The sequence below is a fragment of the Saccopteryx leptura genome, chromosome 2, assembly GCF_036850995.1.
Source record: "Saccopteryx leptura isolate mSacLep1 chromosome 2, mSacLep1_pri_phased_curated, whole genome shotgun sequence".
In the NCBI taxonomy this organism is placed as follows: Eukaryota; Metazoa; Chordata; class Mammalia; order Chiroptera; family Emballonuridae; genus Saccopteryx; species Saccopteryx leptura.
Window position 1 is genome coordinate 169588520 of NC_089504.1, and position 23778 is coordinate 169612297.

The following is a 23778-nucleotide window of genomic DNA, read 5'->3' on the forward strand; positions in this document are numbered from 1 at the left end:
ACTTTTTCCAGGGTTCTGCATATTTAGGATTCCAACCACCAATCTACCTGCTTTCCTCATTGAAGTATTGGTGGTGGGATCCAGGGAGCAGATTTGAAGGCTTCTTCTGTTTCACTTTTATAATTGAAAGAGAGCCTGCTAGAACCAGTGGGGGAAAGTCTTATTGATCCCTCAGGAAAATGGAAATTTTTGTTAAAAACAGTTTATTCAAGATATGTTAGAATACTGGTTTTTCTTTGGAGAATGATACAAGATGGGTTGCATATTTTCAACAGTGAAGTATAAAATTAGCACTAAATATGGAGCAGTTAGGATTTACTTTGTGTTAGGTGTTAAACATTTTACATGTATTTGTGAATTTAACTCTTAGAACAACCAATTTTACAAAGAAATTTCTGAACCCAGATCTGCAGATGTAAAAGCCCATGCCTTTAGCCATTGTAAAACCATAGAAGTTTGCTCTTTCCTTTATAGATCCCTTTTGTAAGCAGATTTTAAATAGAACCAGCCAAAGATAATAAATTGGTGTTGTCCCATGAGCAGTTTAAAAAGGAAAACTTTAGCACCAAACTTGTTTTTACCTTTTCACCAGTGGTTCTCAGTGGGGTGATTTTGCCTCCCAGGAGACATTTGGCAGTGCTTGCAGACATTTCTGATTGTCACATGTAGATAGAAGTCATAGATTGAGGCGTCTAACAGGCATCCGCAAACTATGGCCTGGCCGCATGTGGCCCCTAGAGGCCATTTATCTGCACCCCCCCACACCACTTCCGGAAGGGGCACCTCTTTCATTGGTGGTCAGTGAGAGGAGCACTGTATGTGGCAGCCCTCCAATAGTCTGAGGGACAGTGAGCTGGCCCCCTGTGTAAAAAGTTTGGGGACCCCTGGTAGTAGATAGAGCTCATAGATGCTGTTAAACATCATGTGAGTAAAACACACAGGGCAGCCCTCACAACAAAAGATGAGTTGGTCCAAAACGTGTCTGTAATACTGTAGTTGAGAAACCCTGCCTATATTTCTTCAGGAATAAGAATTTGATATTAAATGATACTGACTTTCTAAAAAGAATTTTTAATTTTTAAATTAATCTTTGGCTTGAATATGTGTGAACTGTATACAGCTGGAACAGACTAGCATAACTAGTTTTTCAAGTGAACCTGTGTGCTGAAGTTTCCTAGGAAATGGTTATTAGCAGAATCATGAATTCTTAGATTTGGAGAAAGCTTTTGCTTGAAATTATTTTACAGCATCCCTACTAAGTGGTGATTCTGCTTAAGATTTTTACTTTTAAAGATTTTGTTTATTCATTTTAGAGAGGTGGGGTTAAGGGGAGTAGTCATCTTAACCGGTCATTCCGGGGGCCCTGAACCTGGAACCCCAGCCTTCCAGCTCTATCCACTGTGCCACCACAGGTCAGGCTGGTTTCCCTGTATTTTAAATCCATGTCTACACTAATTGAAACAATCACTTTTCATACACTGCGCTCCAGTCGCATAATTTTGACTTTCCTGAATGTGATTCTAGGCCAAAGGAGTACACTCAGAATAGGCTTGTTGTGCGTAATTTGTACTGTGACAATGTTTATTTTTTTGTTCTGGTACAGATCATTTACTTTAATATGAAATGGTATTTTGTTGGCAGCTTTTAAAAAGTGACATTATTTTCAGTTGGTGAGGTATTCTTGGTGGTTGAAAGCACTGGGAATGTATGGGGTTCTTTGGTTCCTGTCAAGTAAATAAATAGCACAATAGATCTGAGATCTGATGTATTTTCTTAGTGTGATGCTGACCTGTTTATTTCAAATTGTGCATAGACTAAAAACTTAGGCTTTCAAAGTCTGGTCAATAAAAATTGGTTTTAAATAAGTTACCTCTATTACAACCTTTTTTTTTTTTTTTTTTTTTACAATTATTGATTTTAGTGAGAGAGGAAGGGGGAGACAGAAACAGGAACATGGATCTGTTCCTGCATGTGCCCTGACTGGGGATGGAACTGGCAATTGCCTCTTCACTCTGGATGGATGCTCTAACCAACTGAGCCATCAAGCCATCGGGCTAGGGCTTTATTACAGCTTTTGATAAATCTGTTTATAAATGAGTCTATGAAAACCAGTTCTATTGCTAGTCTCTGCCCTCTTCTCTCAAATTTTCTAGATCTATAAATATATTTAGGGTTTTTTTTTCACTTGAAGATTACAATTTCAAAATATGTTTATCCTAGAACATACAGTTCTTAAAATATACTTTTATGTATACATCTTGTATAATAGCATAGCTCTATTTCAAATTAAATAGGATTTTAATTTAATTGTCTATTAACTTTTTTTTCAGGGTTCATTGAAAAATCCTTAGTGATATTGACATGTTTCAAGTGACATAAATTAGCCAGTGACTCGGAATGATGGATTCCCCGAAGACTGGAAATGGTTTGCCAGTGATTGGACCAGGGACTGATATAGGGGTATCTTCACTCCACATGGTGGGGTCTTTGGGAAAAGTTAGTGATCTTATTTTTTGCCTCAGTGGAGAGTTGGGTTTTTTCCCTCCTGATTTTGAGACTCAAATTTGATTTTAATTTTACCACTTAACTTATGAATAAATTGTATCATCTTCCACGGAAATCTTAAGTATTGGCGAAAGATTGTTTTAATGTGTTTACCTCTCTGTTTTATTAATATGTGAAACTAGAAATAAAATATAGACCTTACAGTTTATTATTTTTTGAAAATATGGAACATGCATTTTACCTGGCAGTGGACATCACTTTTTTTCTTGCAAATAAAACTGTTATTTTTAACACTTTAAATTTAATATTTAAAACTACAATATGTTCTTTTTGGAGTAATTTTAAAGCCTATATGCATTTTTTTTTTTTTATTGCCATGGTCAAAATAACTTGCCAGGATACTTCTAGGTTAAAGTTGTGCTTCTTTTCTGGTTGCTTTTCCAGTTAACATTTTGTAACTTGTTACAATCTAGGAATTGTCTATATTTTAATTTACTTTATTTCTCTTTTAGAATTATGATTCTACTAACATCCCACCAGATGGGTATTGCCCTGCTTGTAAAGAGAAGGGAAAGTTAAAAGCCTTAAAAACTTACCAAATTAGTTTCCAAGAATCTATCCACTTGTGTGAGGATCTGCAGGTAAAGTATTATTTTTAGATAGTATCAAGGTTTTAAATAGTAACAAAGTTTTGGCCTTTTCCTTTTTCTCTTCCGTGTTTAAATTTGTATTCATTTTGTATATTTTAGACTGTACATTTTTAATAGATAATCAGAGTCTTAGATCTGTCTGGTATACTCTTTTAAATGTTATTATTTTTCCACCTGCTTTCCTGAGTTCTTGCAAGAAGATGTTTGTTTTTACTGTCATAAGATTTGTAAGAGGAAAAATATATTTCAAGATTGATTTTTTTTAACCTTGTTGGGAGCCTTATAGTTGGTATGTAATCTCTTCTCTTTGGTTTATTTGGGATTTACTGGAAAAGTTATTAATCACTACATGTTACAGTATATACTTAAGGCTCTAAATATCTTATAGGATTAATTACAGTAATTTGTATCTGTGGTATAAACTTTTATATTGAAGCTCGTTAAACTCCATAATACTCTGTTTTATTGTACTTGACACTTATGAAACTGTTATATTCACATTTAATTCTTAAAACTTTGTCAAGGTAGGTGTTCCCATGTTATGAATAAGAAAACAGATGCAGCAAGTTTAGGCACTCAAGATCTCCATAAAACGGCAGGACTGTGATAGGATCACAGTCATCTAATTTCAGATACATACTTTTATTCCAGGTAAACTAGCAGTTCATCAGAGTCATCTGAAGGCTTTTCAAAAATTCCTAGTTCTCACTTTCAGGTGCTGATTAAGTAAAGCTGACTGAGACTTCTGTAGTTTTGCAACTTTTGAGGGGAAGTCTAATGAATAGCCAAGTTTGGAAAATTCTAGACTAAATCACTCTGCTGGTGATGCTTTCCTGACTGCAACTTGAAAAATCCTGAGCATTCTTAAAATTTGAAGTAAACTTCTTTTTATTTATTTGATAAAATTTTTTTGAGTGTCACTATGTTGGCACTGTTTCAGATGCTAGGATACAATGAGTAAAACAAAATTTTCATGCTCTCTAGAGTGGGGAAGAAAAAAAGTAAATTTTTGTGTGTGTGAGGTGATGAAAAGTACTGTGGAGAAAAATCAAGCCACATGGACTGAGTTTCAGGGAATGGGGAAATCACAATTTTAAATAGCATGGTGAAGGGAACTCTACATTGAGAAAGAGACATTTGAGCAAAGGCCTGAAGGAGAAGAGGAATGAGCCCCCTCGGCAGGAAGAGACATGGGTGGAAGGCTGAGAGTGGAGGCTGCCTGTCCGTGTTTGTGCCACTGCAAGGAGGCACGGGAGCTGAATCTGAGAGCATGAACAGTGTCAGAGAAGATGGGTCAGAAAAATAATGGGAGGGGTTGGGCCAAGTACATTCCTAACCGGCCATTTGAAGGTCTCTGGGTGACATAATCTGATTTACATATTAAAAGGATCGTGATGGCTTGCTTGGGTCCTGCGCATGACCTGAAGCAGAGAGACTAGCTGGAAGGCAGGCGTAGTACTCCAGGGGGACCAAGTATAACTAAGGTAATGAGGTATGGTTGTATTCTATAAATGTTTTAAAACTGGAGCCAAAAGGAATTGCTGAAAGGTTGGGATACATGGTAGGAGAGGGATAAGTCAGGGATGATTCCCAGAATTGTGGCTTAAGTGATTGGAAGAATGAATGGAGTTGCCAGTGACTGAGATGAGAAGACTTTGGGAAGAGGAAGATGGTTGGAAAGACCAAGAGGTCAGGTCCAGTCAAGCCTGAAACATGTATCTAATAATGTATGTGGGTGTGTAGAGCAAACAGTGTTCTGTCTAGCATTAAGTGGAGAGTTTGGGATTGGAGATACACCTTTGTGAGCCATTATCATATAGATGATTGGACTGAGAGACTGGGGGAGTTCACCTAGGAGTATGGATTAAAAAAACCCAATAAACCATAAAGGACCCTTGTTTATTGTTCTTTTTCTTGAGTAGGGGTGCTGACACTGTGATGGGTACAGATTTTTGCCTCTTAAAATTTTTTATTGTGACAAAATTTTATCATAACCATTTTTTTAAGCAAGAGAGAAAGAGACAGGAGGAAGGCAGAGAGGTAAGAAGCATCAACTCACTTTAGTTATTCATTGATTGCTTTCTCATACATACTTTGATTGAGGGTGTTGTAAGGGGCTCCAGCTGAGCCAGTGACCCCTTGCTCAAACCAGTGCTGTCGGGCTTCAAGCCAGCAACCATGAGGTCATGTTGATGATCCCATACTCAAGCCAGCGACCTCAGGTTTTCAAACCTGGGACCTCCGTGTTGCAAGTTGACTATCCACTGTGCTACCACCGGTCAGGCCCATCTTAACCATTTTAAGTGTATAGTTCAGGAGTGTTAGCTATATTCACATTGTTGTGCAACAGATATCCAGAAGTTTCTCATCTTGCACAGTTGAAACAGTCCCCATTAAACAACTCCCATTTTTCTTCCCTCAGCCCTGGCAACCACCATTTATTTTTGTCTCTATGGATTTGACAACCCTAGGTGCCTCGTATAGGTCAAATCATACAGTATTTGTCTTTTTGTGACAGGCTTATTTTACTTAGCATAATGTCCTCAAGGTTTATCCATGTAGAATGTGACAGGATTTCCTTTTTAAAGGCTGAGTAGTTTTTCATTTATGCATATACCCCGTTTTCTTTATCTGTTTGCTCATGGATATTTGGGTTGCTTCCACCTCTCAACTACTGTGACTAATAGTTCAGTGAACATGAGTGTACAATATATCTTTTTGAGGTCCTGTTTTCAATTTGGGAGGTATGTACCTTTTTATGATTCTTTGAATACTAAATCATTGCTATTGATTTTAAAGCATTCTCCATTTATTGACGTGGTAGTATTTAGGAAGTAAAGGTATAAAGTTGCTGTTTATGGTGACTGTACAACTAGTTAGTGACAGAAGGGTCCAAAACTTGTTCTGTTAAGAAATTTCATAACAAATGCAGTATTATGAATATCATGTTCACTTGTATTGAAGAAGCTATGTTTTAAATGAGGATTTAGTGCATTTCAGTTACCTCTTGCTATGAAATTAACCACCTCAAAACTTACTGACTAAAGTAACTTAATGGTTTACTTATTATTCTTCATGATTCTGTAGGTTGGCCAGGGAGGCCTTACATTTTAGATGCTGTTGTCTGGGACAACTGACATGTCTGCAGGGCTGATAGTGGTGCTAGCTGCCATCTGCGCACTCAGCTCAGGCATCAGCCATGATCTTGATTCTTTTTCACAAGGGTTATCCTGTGAGGCTTATGGGCTTCTCACAATACAGTATAGTGGCTGGGACTAAGAAGGAATGTTCCACAAGGAGGGCTCCAAGAGGATAAGCCCCGTGAGCCAGTGCTTATCAGGCCTCCGTGTACATCATGGTAGTCACATAACCCAGCCCAGAGTTGTGTGGCAGGGGCTGCTTCTGTGAGGGCACAATACCACAAGGTATGGTTTTTCAGAGGCCACTAAGGTAGCAGTCTGCCATTTTTGTGGAGAAGGTGGCATACTTTATTTGTTCATTTGTTGTTATTTTTTAAGGACTACCTACCAGGCAAACACCTTCATAGGTGATGAAGGGCTGCCTTAATATGGGGAGCAAATTCCTGATGATGGGAGCCATAACTGAGGAGGGAGGGAGTAGAGAATCAGGAAGGAACTCATTGAGCTCGGACTCCAGAAAGAAGCAGAACTCATATATTTATATTTTAATTACTGTTTACATTCAGTGTTATTCTGTGTTAGTTTTAGATGTACACATAGTGGTTAGACAATCATGTACTTTATACCAGTGGTCCCCAACCTTTTTTGGGCCACGGACTGGTTTAATGTCAGGAAATATTTTCACAGAACGGCCTTTAGTGTGGGGCGGATAAATATATCACGTGACCGAGACGTGTTAAGAGTGAGTCTTAGACGGATGTAACAGAGGGAATCTGGTCATTTTTAAAAAATAAAACATCATTCAGACTTAAATATAAATAAAACGGAAATAATGTAAGTTATTTATTCTTTCTCTGTGGACCAGTACCGGTCCACGGCCCAGGGGTTGGGGACCACTGCTTTACACAGTGGTCCTCCCGATATGTCTAGTACCCATCTGGCCCCATACGTAATTATTCCGATATTATTCACTATTCCTTTTGCTGTGGCTTACATCCCTGTGACTATCTGTAACTAACTACCAATTGTACCTTTCCAATTCCTTCACCTAGGTCCTAGCCCAACTCCCCACCTGTCATCCATGAGTCTGTTGAAGGTATATTTTTAAAAAGGCACAGAGAATATCTATTTCTTGAATTTGTCTTAGAAAATTTTTTGCTGGCTTTCAAACTTAGGGGAAAGTCACTGATTATTTTAGTTTACACTGTTGCTATTTGGCTGAAATTGTGTTAATGTACAGTGTGTACATTAATATTGAAGTTACTAAAATTCAACCAGCTTGACCCTTAAACCCAATAAGGATGTAAAGTTGACGTGCTGATTACTCTCAGATTACAGTACTATACAGTTTCAAAAGTAAGAAACAGAAATTACTCCATGCAACTTTTTTTATTTGAAAATACTCTTCTAATTCTTAGTGTTATGCAGTGTACCTGTCCAAAAAAGAATGACACACTCATCATAAAATATTTCTTTACACTGTTGAAATTTTTTAATTCATTTGACATTAGCTTTTTGTTAAGGCAAAAATATTTTTCTTGTTAGAGGAACCTAGTAGAATTCAGATTAAAGCTTTGATCAAATTAACTAGGAAAAATTTTTTGGAGGGGACCAAATGTTTTATTAAACAGTTGTTTATTCCTAGTTCCTTCAAATTTAGATGTATAGTATACTCATGTCAAATTAATGCTAATATGTTATACATATTTCTCATGACTTAGAAACATAAAGTAAAATTTGAGCTTGTTTGAATTTTTGTAGTTTTTATCATTTTATTTTTCCTTCCTAGTGCATCTATCCTTTGGGCTCTAAATCACTGAATAACTTAATTTCTCCTGATTTGGAAGATCATCAGACTGCTAATAAGCCTCAAAAAAAAAAGCTCTTGGAAAGCGACTATAAAAATTCCCCTTCTTTAGCAAATTCCAAAAGGATTAAAAGTCATATTGTTATTGATGGTGAACAGGTTTTGAACAGAAAACATAATGGAAAAGCATGTGATGAAACCTCATCACACTCACCTGACTTACTGTGCAGTGGTCGGCAGGGTCCAGCTTGGACTGCTGATTTCTTGGGACAGGCTGAGATTTTGGAAGCGGTTGTCACTGATGTGGCTGCTGAAGAACATGCTGCTGCTGTCATCGGTTCTGGAACTGGGGAGACTCCTCCTCAAAATGAAGGAGGCCCATCTGAACTGGAAATGCCACTGCAGGGCAGATGTACACCATTTTGCCAGACTTCATGTGTTCAGTGGAAAAATTCTTATTCCCTTTGTTGGTTAGACTGTATCCTGTCAGCATTGGTGCACTTGGAAGTGGTAAAGAAGGTGGTGATGACTGACCTCTGCCCTAGAGAGGAATCCGTGTTCTGGCAGTTGTTCACAAAGTATAATCAAGCCACTAAGCTTCTGCACACCAGTCACTTGGATGCAGTTAAAGGTTGGTGATAATAGTTTATTTCTCTTTAATTGTAAAGAGGTTAATATTGAGTTTTGTCTCACAGCACGTGGAAGATGCCATCAGTTCCCTCTGTTTTATGTGGAGACCTGGGAGCAGTGAGCCCAGGGAGTGGTCATGAAGCTTGAGACAACACCAGTTGCATTATCCTGACTGCCCCAAAAGACATCTTTTTAAAAAATAGAGTCAAGATAAAAACGGCTGTGGTGTATCCTAGCTGTCAGAGTAATGGTGGTCATCATGGAGCCCATTGAAGTATAATTTTAAGTTTTTAAATTGCTGTAAGCAGCAAGAAGGAATAAATACAAATCACCCACTGTTCTGCAATTCCCCCCAAATCTCTCTTCACAGTGAGGGATATACTTTACGTTTTAGTTTCTATAAAAGGGGATATCCATGAACCACCTCCTGACTAAAGAATTGAAATATTTTTAGTAACTTACACCTACCTATGTATTCCTCCCTATCTCAGCCTGTACCTCCTCCAGTGGTAATGGTCATCCTGAAATGTTTTATTTCTTTTTAACAGTTTCCCTACATATGAATGTTTAAAAAAATTATTATCTAGGGCCCTGGCTGGTTGGCTCAGCGGTAGAGCGTCGACCTGGCGTGCAGGGGACCCGGGTTCGATTCCCGGTCAGGGCACATAGGAGAAGCGCCCATTTGCTTCTCCACCCCCCTCCCTCCTTCCTCTCTGTCTCTCTCTTCCCCTCCCACAGCCGGCAGAGGCTCCATTGGAGCAAAGATGGCCCGGGCGCTGGGAATGGCTCCTTGGCCTCTGCCCCAGGTGCTAGAGTGGCTCTGGTTGCTGCAGGGCGACCCCCCGGAGGGGCACAGCATCGCCCCCTGGTGGGCAGAGTGGTTGCCCCTGGTGGGCATGCCAGGTGGATCCCGGTCGCATGCAGGAGTCTGTCTGACTGTCTCCCCATTTCCAGCTTCAGAAAAATACAAAAAAAAAAAAATAAATAAAATTATTATTATCTAGTATGTTTTCAACTGTAATACTAAGGATATACAATGTGTCTTTTGGGACCTTTTTTTTTCATAAAGATTTATCTAGGAAGCTGCTTGTATTTGTGCTTCCTTGATTTTCATTGCTGTTTTCATTTAGTAAATATACTAATACATTTATTTATTTATTTTTAATTTTTTTTTTTAAAGGGAAATTTTTTTTAATTTTTTTATTTTATTCATTTTAGAGAGGAGAGAGAGAGGGAGGGAGAGAGAAGGGGGGAGGAGCTGGAAGCATCAACTCCCATATGTGCCTTGACCAGGCAAACCCAGGGTTTTGAACCAGCGACCTCAGCATTTCCAGGTCGACGCTTTAATGACCTGCGCCATCACAGGTCAGGCCTATTTTTAATTTTTTAATTAATTTTAATGGGGTGATATTGATCAATCAGGGTACATAGGTTCAGAGAAAACATCTCCAGGTTATTTTGACATTTGATTATGTTGCATACCCATCACCCAAAATCATATAGTCTTCCTTCTCCTTCTATCTGGTTTTCTTTGTGCCCCTCTCTTCCCCTCCCCACCCCTGGTAACCACCATACTCTTCTCCATGTCTTTGAGTATCATTTTTATGTCCCACCTATGTATGGGGTTATATAGTTCTTAGTTTTTTCTTATTTACTTATTTCACTCAGTATAATGTTATCAAGGTCCATCCATGTTGTTGTATATCAGTGGTCCTCAAGCCACGGACCGGTACTGGTCCGTGGGCCATTTGGTACCGGTCCGCAGAGAAAAAATAAATAACTTACATTATTTCCGTTCTATTCAGATTTAAGTCTGAACGATGTTTTATTTTTTAAAAATGACCAGATTCCCTCGGTTACATCCATCTAAGACCCACTCTTGACCAGCGGTTCTCAACCTGTTGGTCGCGACCCTGGCGGGGGTCGAACGACCAATACACAGAGGTCGCCTAAAGTATTTTCCGATGGCTTTAGGTGACCCCTGTATTTTGGTCGTTCGACCCCCCCAGGTTCGCGACCCACGAGTTGAGAACCACTGCTCTTGACACTTGTCTCGGTCACGTGATATGTTTATCCGTCCCACCCTAAAGGCCGGTCTCTGAAAATATTTTCTGACATTAAACCGGTCCGTGGCCCAAAAAAGTTTGGGGACCACTGTTTTAAATGATCCGATGTCATCATTTCTTATGGCTGAGTAGTAGTCCATAATATATATGTACTACATCTTCTTTATTCGGTCATCTATTGAGGGGCTTTTTGGTTGTTTCCATGTCTTGGCCACTGTGAACAATGCTGCAATGAACGTGGGGCTGCATGTGTCTTTACGTACCATTGTTTTTGAGTTTTGGGGGTATATACCCAGTAGAGGAATTGCTGGATCATATGGTAGTTCTATATTTAATTTTTTGAGGAACCACCATACTTTCTGCCATAATGGTTGAACTACTTTACATTCTCACTAACAGTGAATAAGGGTTCCTTTTTCTCTACAGCCTCTCCAACACTTGTTATTACCTGTCTTGTTGATAATAGCTAATCTAACAGGCGTGAGGTGGTATCTTATTATAGTTTTGATTTGCATTTCTCTAATAACTAATAAAGATGAGCATCTTTTCATATATCTGTTGGCCATTTGTATTTCTTCCTGGGAGAAGTGTCTGTTCATGTCCTCTTCCCATTTTTTTATTGGATTGTTTGTTTGTTTGTTGTTGAGTTTTATGAGTTCTTTGTATATTTTGGATATTAGGCCCTTATCTGAGCTGTTGTTTGAAAATATCATCTCCCATTTAGTTGGCTGTCTGTTTATTTTGTTGTCAGTTTCTCTTGCTGTGCAAAAACTTCTTAGTCTGATGTAGTCCCATTCATTTATCTTTGCCTTCACTTCCCTTGCCTTTGGAGTCAGATTCATAAAGTGCTCTTTATAACCAAGGTCCATGAGTTTAGTACCTATGTTTTCTTCTCTGTAATTTATTGTTTCAGGTTTTATATTTAGGTCTTTGATCCATTTTGAATTAATTTTAGTACAAGGGGACAAACTGTAGTCAAGTTTTATTCTTTTGCATGTGGCTTTTCAGTTTTCCCAGCACCATTTGTTGAAGAGGCTTTCTTTTCTCCATTGTGTGTTGTTGGCCCTTTTATCAAAGGTTATTTGACCGTATACATGTGGTTTTATTTCTGGGCTTTCTATTCTGTTCCATTGGTCTGAGTGTCTACCTTTCTGCCAATACCGTGCTTTTTTTTTTCTTTCTTCCTCTTCTTCTTTTTTTCCTTTTTATTCTTTTTTTCTATTTTTTCTTTTTTTCCCCATGTCCCCCCATTCACAGTACAGACCAGGCAAAGAGCCAGGACTGAGGTATACATGGGTGGGTTTACTCTGTCTCCTCTTTCTGTACAGTCAGTGTAAGAATGCCACCGTGCTGTTTTGATTATCGTGTCTCTATAATATAATTTGAAGTCAGGTATTGTAATGCCTCCAGCTTCATTCTTTTTCCTTAGGATTGCTGTGGCTATTTAGGGGTTTTTATAGTTCCATATAAACATGATGATTTTTTTGTTCCATTTCTTTTAAAAAATGACATGGGAATTTTGATGGGATTAAATTTGTGTATTGCTTTGGGTAATATGGTCATTTTGACTATATTTATTCTTCCTATCCAAGAACAAGGAATATTTTTCCATTTCATTGTATCTTTTTTGATTTCCCTTAACAATGGTTTGTAGTTTTCATTGTATAGGTCCTTTACATTCTTTGTTATGTTTATTCCAAGGTATTTTATTTTTTTTGTTGCAACCATGAAGGGGATTATTTTTTTGAGCTCATTTTCTCATGTTTCATTGTTTCACAGCTTTCCTTTCATATAGGAAGGCTATGGATTTTTGTATATTAATTTTGTATCCTGATACCTTACTGTATTGGTTTATTGTTTCTAGTAGTCTTTTTGTGGAGTCTTTGGGGTATTTGATGTATAGGATCATATCATCTGCAAAAGGTGAAACCTTTACTTCTTCTTTCCCAATATGAATGCCTTTTATTTCTTTCTCTTGTCTGATTGCTCTGACTGGAATTTATAGCACTACGTTGAATAAGAGTGGACAACATTGTCTTGTTCCTGATTTTAGGGGAAAAGTCCTCAGTTTTATGCCATTTAATATGTTAGCTGATAATTTATCATAAATGGCCTTTATTATGTTGAGATATTTTCCTTCTATACCCATTTTGTTGAGTGTTTTAAACATAAAATGATGTACTATTTTATCAAATGCCTTTTCTGCATCTATTGACAAGATCATGTGGTTTTTGTTCTCTGTTTTGTTGATATGGTGTATTACGTTAACCGTTTTACATATGTTGAACCATCCTTGTGATTCTAGGATGAATCCCACTTGATCATGATGAATTATTCTTTTAATGTGTTGTTGTATTCGATTTGCTAGTATTTTGTTTAGTATTTTAGCATCTGTGTTCATTAGAGATATTGGTCTGTAGTTTTCTTTTTTGTGTTCTCCTTGCCAGGTTTCGGTATGAGAGTTATGTTGGCTTCATAAAATGTGTTTGACAGTATTGCTTCTTCTTCAATTTTTTGGAAGACTTTGAATAGAATAGGAACCAAGTCTTCTTTGAATGTTTGATAGAATTCACTAGTATAGCCATCTGGGCCTAGACTTTTATTTTTGGGGAGGTTTTTGGTGGTTATTTCTATTTCCTCCCTGTTTATGGGTCTGTGTAGGCTTTCTGCTTCTTCATGACTCAGTCTAGGAAGATTGTATTGTTCTAGGAATTTATCCATTTCTTCTAGATTGTTAAATTTGGTGGCATACGGTTTCTCATAGTGTTCTACAATAATTCTTTGTATATTTATGATATCTGTGGTGATTTCTCGTCTTTCATTTTGGATTTTGTTTATAGAAGTCCTTTCTCTTTTTTCCTTGGTGAGTCTTGCCAAGGGTTTGTCAATTTTGTTGATCTTTTTGAAGAACCAGCTCGTTGTTTTATTGATTTTTTTCTATAGTTTTTCTGTTCTCTATTTCATTTATTTCTGCCCTGATTTTATTATTTCCTTTCTTTGGCTGGTTTTGGGTTATCTTTGTTCTTCTTTTTCTAGTTCCTTAAGGTGTGAAGTTAAGTGGTTTACTTGGGCTTTCTCTTGTTTGTTCATATAGGCCTAAAGTGATATGAACTTCTTATTACTGCTTTTGCTGCATCCCAGAGATTTTGATATGTTGTATTATTTTCATTTGTCTGTATGTATCTTTTGATCTCTGATTTTATTTCTTCTTTGACCCACTCATTTGTTTAGTTTCCACATTTTTGTGGGTTTGTTTACTTTTTTGTATTTCAATTCTAATTTCAAAGCTTTATGATCAGAAAATGTGCTTGGTATAATTTGAATCTTTCTGAATTTGTTGACATTATTTTTGTGGCCCAACATATGGTCTATTCTTGAGAATGTTCCATGTACACTAGAGAAAAATGTATAGTCTGGCACTTTGGGATGAAATGTCCTATAGATGTCTCTCATATCCAATTGTTCTAGTGTTTCATTTAAGGCCAATATTTCTTTATTGATTTTCTGTTTGGATGAATGATCTAAAGCCGTCAGTGGTGTATTGAGGTCTTCAAGTATGATTGTATTTCTGTCGGTTTTTGTTTTTAGGTCAGTCAGTAGCTGTTTTATATATTTTGGTGCTCCTTGGTTTGATGCAAATATATTAAGAAGTGTTATGGCTTCTTGATTCAGTGTCCCTTTTATCATGATGAAATGACCAGTTTTGTCTCTGATTACCTTTGTCATCTTGTAGTCAGCGTTGTTAAATATGAGTATTGCTACCCCTGCTTTTTTTTTTGAGTATTGTTTTCCAACCTTTCATTTTGAATTTGTTTTTATCCTGGTAGCTTAGATGTATTTCTTATAGGCAGCATACAGTTGAATTTTCTTTTTTAATCCATTCTGCTACTCTGTGTCTTTTTATTGATGAGTTCAATCCATTTATGTTTAGTGTAATTATTGACATTGGAGGGTTTCCTATTGCCATTTTATATTTTGCTTTCTGATAGTTTTGTATCTTGTTTGGTTCTTCTCTTTTGTTTTTCTATCATCTGTTTTTGTTTTGTTATAATCCATACTTCTTTCTTATATTACTTCTTTTTTCAAGCCATGTGCTTCTGTGGTGGTTTTTTTCAGGGGTGGTTACCATTAAGTAATGGAAAGGATACATATGTTCATTGTAGTACACTATCTCATGAGTGCTTCTGCACTCCATCATCCTTTGCTACTGTTAATCTTTGTCCTCTCCCCTTTTTTGTTTTTGTTGTCACAGATTAATCTTGTTTTTATTGTGTTCTTGATGGAGCTTTTACTTGTAGTTTTGTTTTGTTTTCTTCTTTGTATCTGGTCAGAAAACCCCCTTTAGTATTTCCTGAATTGGGGGTTTTCTGATGATAAATTCCCTCATCTTTTCTGTATCTGTGAATGTTTTTATTTCTCCTTCGTATTTGAAGGATAGCTTTGATGGACATAGTATTCTTGGCTGGAAGTTCCTCGCTTTCAGAACTTTAAATATTGGGGTCCGCTGTCTTCTAGCTTCTATAGTTTCTGCTGAGAAATCTGCTGATAATCTAATGGGCCTTCCTTTATATGTTGTATTCTTCTTTTCCCTGGCTGCCTTGAGAATTTTTTCTTTGTCATTGGTTTGTGCCAATTTCATTATGATGTGCCTTGGAGTAGGTTTGTTAGGGTTAAGATAACTTGGTGTTCTGTTTGCTTTTTGAATTTGAGGCTTTAGTTCTTTGCACAGGCTTGGAAAGTTCTTGTCTATTATTTGTTTGAATATGTTCTCCATTCCATTTTCTCTCTCTCCTCCTTCTGATATACCCATTATTCTTATGTTGCTCTTTCTGATGGAGTCAGACAATTCCTATAGGGCTTTCTCATTATTTTAAATTTGTGAGTCTTTCTCCTCTTCTCTCTGTAGTGCCTCTCATTGCCTGTCTTCTATGTCACTAATTCTCTCCTCTGTATGGCTTGTTCTATTGGCTAAAATTGTTACCTCGTTTTTTCAGTTCATGAATTGAGTTTTTCATATCTGTTTGATTTGTTTTCATAGTTTCAGTTTTCTTGGGGATGTATTCTTTCTGTTCGTTGAATTGTTTTTTGAGCTCCCTAATTTGCCTTTCTGTGCTTTCTTGCATATCCCTGAGTGTTTTTAGGACTTGGATTTTAAATTCTCTGTCATTTAACTCTGAGGTTTCCAAGCTATCAAAAAAAATTTTTTGTAGGTTTTTCATTATCTATCTCAGCTACATCTCTTTCTTTTGTATCCATGATATTCTATTTCTTTTTTCTTAGTAGCATTTGAGAGTGGTATTGTTAATAACACTAATAAGAGTTGATAAAAAATGCTTTTTTTGAGAAAATGCAGTGAAAAACTGAAAATTCTATTGTGCTAAGTGGAACAAAAGTACGTAGAATAGAGGGCCTGAGTTGGGTGAAGTGACAAAGAAGCAGTAATGAGGCAAGAACCCACAAAATGCCACAAGGAAAAAATTTGGATCAATAATAAATTAATTTGTTTGTAAATGATGGTCAAATGAGAGAAATAGTATAAGAGAAGAAAAAGAGGAAAGAAAAAATACAGTGAAAAATGAAAATTCTATTGTATTAAGTGGAACAAAAACTACATAGAATGGAGAGATGGAGTTAAGGGAAATTCTAAAGAGATAAAAAGCGAAGTAAAAAGCACACAATATGCCACAAAGACAAAATTTGAAACCAGACTAAAATAATTTGTGGGTGAGATTTGAGTGAGAAAAAAAGTGAAAGAGTAAAGAAGAAACAGAAGGAGAGAGAGAGAGAAAAAAATTGAGTTAAGTTTTTTGGAGTGTAACAGTCATAGAAATAAAAGAATGGAAAATGTAACACCTATGGGTAATAAAGTTCAAAATGAAAAGAATAAAATGGAAAGGGGATAAAATGACCAAGAAAAAAGATAAAAAATAGAAGAAAAAAAATAGAAAAAGTTATAAAGACTGTAGATTTTTCCTGGTTTTGAGAGGTTATCTTCTTCCTTTTTCTTCTCTTTCTTTTTGGCTGGTGGTGCTGTACCCCAGGTTCTGCCTCTGTGGCACTCTTAGGCAGAGATTTTCAGTTGATGTGTCGCTATGGTGATGACAAGCTAAGCCTCAGTCCTGTAGGCAGGGCTTATTAGCATTTGCAGGCTCCGACAATGGGAGAGACCGTTTTCCCTGAGCCTCTCCCCAAATCTCTCCTTCCTGATCAGCAGCCTGGGGATCCAGCTGTGATTTGCCGCAGCCATTGCCTGGAGAGCAAGAAGCTCTAAGAGCTGCGAAATGCCCCCTTTATCTCCGCTCAAAGCAGGATTCTGGGTAAGGATTTGCCAGCCAGAGCCGCCAGCATAATCAGGCAGGGCTGGGAGCCAGTTGTTCTCTAGGTGTCTTTCTATGAGCCTCTGGGTCTGTCTAGCATGCCTCAGCACTCTGCGGGTCTACTCTCCCCAGGCTTTTTGCACTTTGTAACCTGTATTGGCTGGCAGGAAGATGCCCCAGTCACTGTCTGCAGAGGAAGAGGTCCTAAAAGCTGCCAAGTTCCTCCTCCAGGTTCGTTCAAAGCACAGCTCTGTGTATGAAAGCTTTGTCAACGAGAGCCACCAGCTCAAGCAGGCAGGGGAGTGAGCTGATTTCTGGTTCTAGTTAAATTTGCCACAGTGCTCCATGGGTCTGCTCTACACAGGCTTCTCCCTTGTTGGGAAGCCTACAGCCCAGCCCGCCCAACTTCCTCAGTGTTCTCTGAGGTCTGTTCCATGGGACTGTACTTTTTAACCTGTATTGGCTGGCTGGAAGTTGCCCCAGCCATTGCCTGCCGAGCAAGAGGCCCTGAGAACTATCAAGTCCCTCCTCCAGGTCCCCTTAAATCTCAGGCCTGAGAAAGAAGGCTTTGTCAGCCAGAGCCGCCAGCGTAAACCCGCCTGGCAGTGAGCAAACTGCGGATTAGGCTCCTTTCAACACTTTACAGGTCTGCTCTTCAGAGGCTGTCTGCACGCCCTTCCCCCCACCACTTCCACAGTTCTCTTTCCTGGGAATGTGCTTTGTTGGCCTGTATGGCTGGCGGAGGCGCTGTGCTCGTAGTAAAGCCAGCTCTCTGCGCACTTCCTGCATGCTGCGTTCAGTGCACCAGGATTATACAGAGACTCTGGTCACAGCCCACACAGAGGGTCACTACTGACAGTCTCCGACTCAGCCCCTCCTTCTGGGAATGCAGGCACCCGTGCCCGAAGCGCCAGGTGGATCCATTTGCACACTGCCCGTGCGGGCTGACTGGGATACTGGGAGTAAGGAAGGCAACTGCTCGCCCACCTCTGCCGGGGTCTGCGACTGGCGTTAGCTCCACGTGGGCTGAGCCGTGTGCACACTCTCTTCTTGGCTTGAACATCTCTGCCCTCGCCCAGCTTTTTCCACGCCCCCAGCCCTCCCTTCCTCTCAGTTCCAGGTGAAAGCAGCCCTTGCTGAGGTCAGTGAGGAAAGCGGAATACTCCATTCTCTGTCTTATTTCCTTCAGAGTGGATTATATATTCAGCCACCTTTTTGCCCAATCGTACCTTTGTTTGATGTATGTGTATTTCAGATGCTCCTATGATTGTTTCTGTCTCTAATCGTTGAAATTTTAGGAAGAGGTCTCGGGAGCACCCCTCACGGCGTCATTTCTGACGTCACTAATATATTTATTTAGTCCTCTGTCATTGGGTTTTTTTTGCCATTATAAATGTGCTGCTGTGATTACTCAGACAAGTCTGCTGGATGCAAGTAGTGTTGCCCTTAGATATATACCACAGGAATGAAATTGCCAGATCATAGGCTCTGAGTTCAGTTTACAATATAATGGTGAGTTGGTTTTCAAGGCGTTTATACCAGTCAGCACTCCCATTAGCAGTCTATGAGAGATCTTCCTGATCCATATTTTTCCTTGATTTTTCCATATTTTCACACTTGGAGATTTTACTATCTGAATGGGTCTGTGGTCTTGGTTTATCTTTCCCAGATTTTAAAGAGGTTGAATATCTCTTCATATGTATGCTCCTTCTATGATATATGCTTGGTTGTGTCTTATCCCTATGTGTTGTTCTATTGACATGTTCTTACTGGTTGTGTGAGTTGTTATATGTTCTTGTTGCTATTTTTATGTCAGCGATGTGTTGCTAAATCTCCCAACTTTTATCTTGTATGTTTACCTTTTTAAAGATCTCTTTTGTCGATAGAAATTACCTTTTCCTTTTGTAACTAGTAATGTGATTTTTAAAATAAATCTTTCCTTTCCCCCAAATTAGGAAGTCACTCTCCTGTACTGTCACTGAAAACTCATAAGTTTTGCTTTTGATATAGATGTTTGTAATTCTGCTTGAGGTAATTTTTGTGTATGGTGTGTGGTTCAGACACATATTTTCCTCCATTGCATAGCTTGTTTTTCTAGCTCTACTTTTTGTCTCAACTGATCTGCCATGCCACTTTTGTCATGTGTTATTTCATATGTGTATGCAACTGTTTCTTAGCTTTGTTCTCTTGGTTGCTTTATCTGTCCCTGAACCAGTACCGTACTATTTCAATTATTAGGACTTTATAGGTTTTGCTTTCTGGTAGTATAAGAATCCTCATGTTTATTAACTTGACTTTGGTCATGCAATCTTTTATATAAATCTTGTCCGTTGGTTCCCCCTTGGTGACCATTCAGGCTGTTTCCAATTTTTTGCTGTGACGATTTAAACACCGTGACAAGTCTCTCTCTATATTTTGGACCCATTGCTGAGTATACTCTAGAAGGGATATTAAAATATGAATATAAGGAGTTTATCAGTGGCTTTCCAGAAGGCTTATATACTAGTATATAGTTCTATTTTCATATGTGGAAGAAAACATGCTTGAGCACTCTAATCACTTCTGGGTATAAACAATTAAAAAGTAGTTAGGTAAGAAAAAAAAAAGTAGTTAGGTAAGAAATATTTTGTTAAATAAAATTTTCTTTGAGATTGCACTTTTTTGCATTTTTAAAATTCAGATTTTCACAAGTATTTTTGTTTTGTTTTCTTTCTATTCCTATTTTCAATTATTACAGGAACCTCAGTACTGAGTAAGTGATGATTATTCAATCAATTGTTGCAGACCATATATCTCATTTAAATTTTGACTTAAATTTTTATATTTTAATCTTATACTAATTTTTTACAGAATATTGTAGCTTTTTAAATATGGCTATAATTACATTTGAGCTGCATTACTTTCAGTTGTGTTTGAAGAAATATATTGTACACCACAAAGGGGAGGAAGAAGTAAGAAACTTTTGTGTTTTGCATTTTGTCTCTGCAGAATTTATTGCCTTTCAATAAACTTTCATTCTTGACAGTGTCTTGATTTTTTTGAAAAGTATAGATTGATAAGAAATTGATAATGTTCTATACTTTATATTTAGATGGCGATTATAAAAAACTTACTTCAGAAATATTTGGAGAAATAGAGACCTGTCTAAACGAAGTCAGAAATAACATTTTTCTCAGGCTTCAGCCTCAGCTTAGGTGCACATTAGGTAAGTAGTTTGTATAATTTAACTGTATAACTCATCTACCATAAATAAATAACTTATAAGGAAGTATAATACTGTTCTATTACTTTGGATGATCCAGATTCTTGCTGGAGAGAATCTGGGTGGTTTAATTTAGGAATTAACCACTGGCTAAATCTTCAGTGGACAGAGAGGGCCCATGTAAATATGCAGGCTGTGTTCTGACCCAGGAATTGATGCTGGTCTCAAAAATAGGTGAACACTCATGGGTACTCTAGTTGCTTTTTCAGTATTTTCCCCCAGTAGACTACTCCAGCATTTTCAGCATTGACTGCATTCAGAAGCACCTAAGGAATTTAAAAGTAAACAATAGTGCTAGGGGCCAGTTAAATAAGAATCTAAGGATGGACCTGAGATATCAGGAATTTTAGAAGCTTCCAAGTGATTCTTACAGGTGGACAGCATGGAGAGTCTCTGGTCTAAACCAACCAGAGTTACTCTACTTCTTCCAGTAATTGGTTTAGAATTGGACAGATGGTACAGTTTTTGCCATTGGGATATGAGGAGAAATACACTAATTACCTTTTGGGGACAATTCCTTACCTTTAAAAGAAGACAAAAGAATGCGACCTGCTTTTTCCTCTGTTGCATTTTGGCCTCTGGGGGCAGTGTGGAGCAAGGGCACTAGCTCTCTGGGTCTTTCTAAAGGTTTTTTTGTCGTTTTTTTCCTGAAAGAGAAGAAAGGAGAGAGAGAGGGGACTCTGAGGGGAGAGAGTGACTGAGTATTATCAAGTCATTGTTCTATTTTAGTTATGCCATTGATTGCTTCTCATATGTTCCCTGACTGGGGCCTGAACAGGCAACTTTGGGGGTTGAGCTGGCGCCCCCAGGATGGAGCCACTGACCTTGGTGCTCTGGACAACTCTATCCACTGTGCCACCAGCCAGGGCTAAATGTTTTTAGTATTACAAAAAGCAGCTGTAATGATTTGTTTGTTTGAGAGAGATGTCTATTTTATTTTGATTTATGTATTAACTCCTGTATTAATATTGTATTGTAAGAGCAGAATATAGAATATATGGTGCCCCTATGAATATAGTACCCATTATTATGTAAAATATCAATGTCTTCAAGTTTTTCTCAACAAGTGGCATTTATTTGATCAGAACCAGATAAGTGTCTGAAACTGCTTTGTTTTTATGGTAGTATCTCCTGCTTCTTTGTTCCACACTGTTGTCTGCTAGTTTTACTCTTGTTTTTTCATGAAATCCTACAGATACAAGTTTACTCTGTTATAATAATAAACTGATCTTCTATATGCTGAGTCTTTGTCATTGCCTCCTCTAGATCTAAAGGGTAGTTCTAATTTATCATTAGATGGGATGAATATTCTTTTTTAAAAATTTTTATCAAAGCGTAATTAACATATAGTAAAACACTTTTTAAATGTATACAGTTGTGTAACTATTCAATATTACCACAATCGAGATATAGAGTGATCCATCACCCTTAAAATTTTCCCCAGCCTCCTTAGTAATTAACTCCCTTCTTTACCCCAACCACTGATCCGTTGAGTGACCATTCATTTCAAGTAGTCTTTTTCATAAGATCACCAGAGTATATAGACTTGAGGGGCTCTTATGGTGCATTTTGCAAGTATCATTTCCCTTCTAGCATGATTTGAAATGTTTTATTTAGGGTCCAGACTCTAGGTCCCAGTTAAATTAAGGGGTGGCTTCTTCCCCAGTCTGAATCATCACCCTTATCCCTGATAATTATGTTTGGAACATGATTGAATCTTGCTCACCCTGTCACTTGGGCTTGTATTCCTTTGTAACAGGGAAATGATTTTTAAATGATTATTTGAGCAGTCAGCAATTAGACAAACACTCGGCTCTGCTGATACAATAGAACCTCTCTTGTTTGTGTTCCTTCTTTTTCATTTAGCTGTGCTAGGTGCTACATCAGAGCTTCAGATAATGCTGATGAAATCTAATCTTTGCTTTAAAGAGCACTGTAAAATCTTAGCATGTGTGTGTTGTCATTCTGAACATGAATATGTATTTTATTTTTTTATAATTATTTTTATTTATTCATTTTTATTAGAGAAATAGAGAGGAGAGAGAGAAAGAGATAGAACAGGGGGAGGAGCAGGAAGCATCAACTCCCATATGTGCCTTGACCAGGAAAGCCCAGGGTTTCAAACCGGCGACCTCAGCTTTCCAGGTCAACGCTTCATCCACTGCGCCACCACAGGTCAGGCATGAATGTGTATTTTAAAGTACCAAAGAAAGAGAAGTAGAATCTCTACTGACCCTGAATTTTGGTTAAAATCTTAAGATCAGACACTCTATCATTTTGATTATTATTTTTGAAAACCCCATTGTAAGTTACCCTCTCTCCCTCCCCACAGTGTAAGAAATAAAACATTACAAATGCAACTGAACCCCTGGTTCTGTCCCCAGTCCGTCCTTAGCTCCCCACAAAGGTAACAACTATCTCCAGTCTAGTGTTTTCTTCTCTTCTAATATCTATAGTACTCTTTTATTTTTTTTTTAAGCAAAAGCTAATATTGTTATAGTTTCTACTTATTTTGTGTAAGTTGAAAGAATAATTTAGTCTGAGTGTTGTAGCAGTGTAAGGGTAGACCAGTGGAACAGAATGGCCTAGATCAGGAGCTTCCCCTTTTGGTCACTTCATCCTGTGATGGAGGTAGTGATACAGATACACGATTACATGGTTCCTGCTACAGAGGAAAGATGAGATTCCCTACTTGCCACCATCATCAGAAAGAAATTTCGGCATGTTTAATGACCTACACATGAAAAATGGAGTTGTAAAACTTTGGAAGAAAATATAGTTAAATATTTTATCACTCATTGGGGAGGAATTTCTTAAATAAGGTAGATAAAAGATTGATAGATATGATTATATTGAAGTTTAAAACCTCTGGAAAAAGAGAGCAAAGAAGCCAGTATGGCAAATGAAGATAATTGGGTAGGAGTTGGGGTTGGGTTACTACAGGCATAGAAACCACTTAACTAATTGAGGCAGGAGGATATAAAAATTGGAATTAGTCATTGGTATGTTCTTTAGTAGGTTGCTTTATACTTCATACCCAAAAAATTTAATAAAGGAAAAATAAGATCTAAATTGAAGTTATATATTAGCTAAAGTGATCCGTAATAACACAGCTTATTTAACAGTATATTCTGAGCTCTTTTATATTTTGAGTTATTGAGAACTTTATATTTTAGACATGAGGATTCTGTGTTGTCTATATGAAATATAAATTATTTACTTTTTCAGTTAATACTTGGTTACAATAGAATAAGCATTTTATTTATTTACTTATATTTTGTTTATTGAATTTGGAGATAGGAGAGGAGGTGGTAGAGAGAGAATGAGGAGAAGGGGGAGAGGAGCAGGAAGCATCAACTCACAGGAGTTGCTTCCAGTATGTGCCTTGACCAGGGGAGCTT

The 23778-nt window shown here is 37.7% G+C and overlaps 1 protein-coding gene and 1 non-coding gene across 5 annotated transcripts in view; one reads left to right on the top strand and one right to left on the bottom strand.

Annotated features, from left to right (window-relative positions):
- The window catches only part of USPL1 (ubiquitin specific peptidase like 1), a 39922-nt gene that overhangs the window by 1219 nt on the left and 14925 nt on the right, over positions 1-23778 (top strand). For 2 of the 4 annotated variants that reach the window (XM_066369294.1, XM_066369297.1), the window contains exons 2-5: positions 2331-2496; positions 3018-3146; positions 8085-8733; positions 20207-20320. In XM_066369294.1, the coding sequence (XP_066225391.1) occupies positions 2398-2496; positions 3018-3146; positions 8085-8733; positions 20207-20320 (991 nt within the window). In that variant the 5' untranslated portion in view covers positions 2331-2397. The remainder of the gene's footprint in view (positions 1-2330; positions 2497-3017; positions 3147-8084; positions 8734-20206; positions 20321-23778) is intronic. The other 2 variants (XM_066369296.1, XM_066369298.1) reach the window with 2 other exon arrangements.
- Positions 12036-12168, bottom strand: LOC136396137 (small nucleolar RNA SNORA51). Its single transcript, XR_010749552.1, has one exon. It is a non-coding gene; the product is annotated as a small nucleolar RNA SNORA51 (small nucleolar RNA).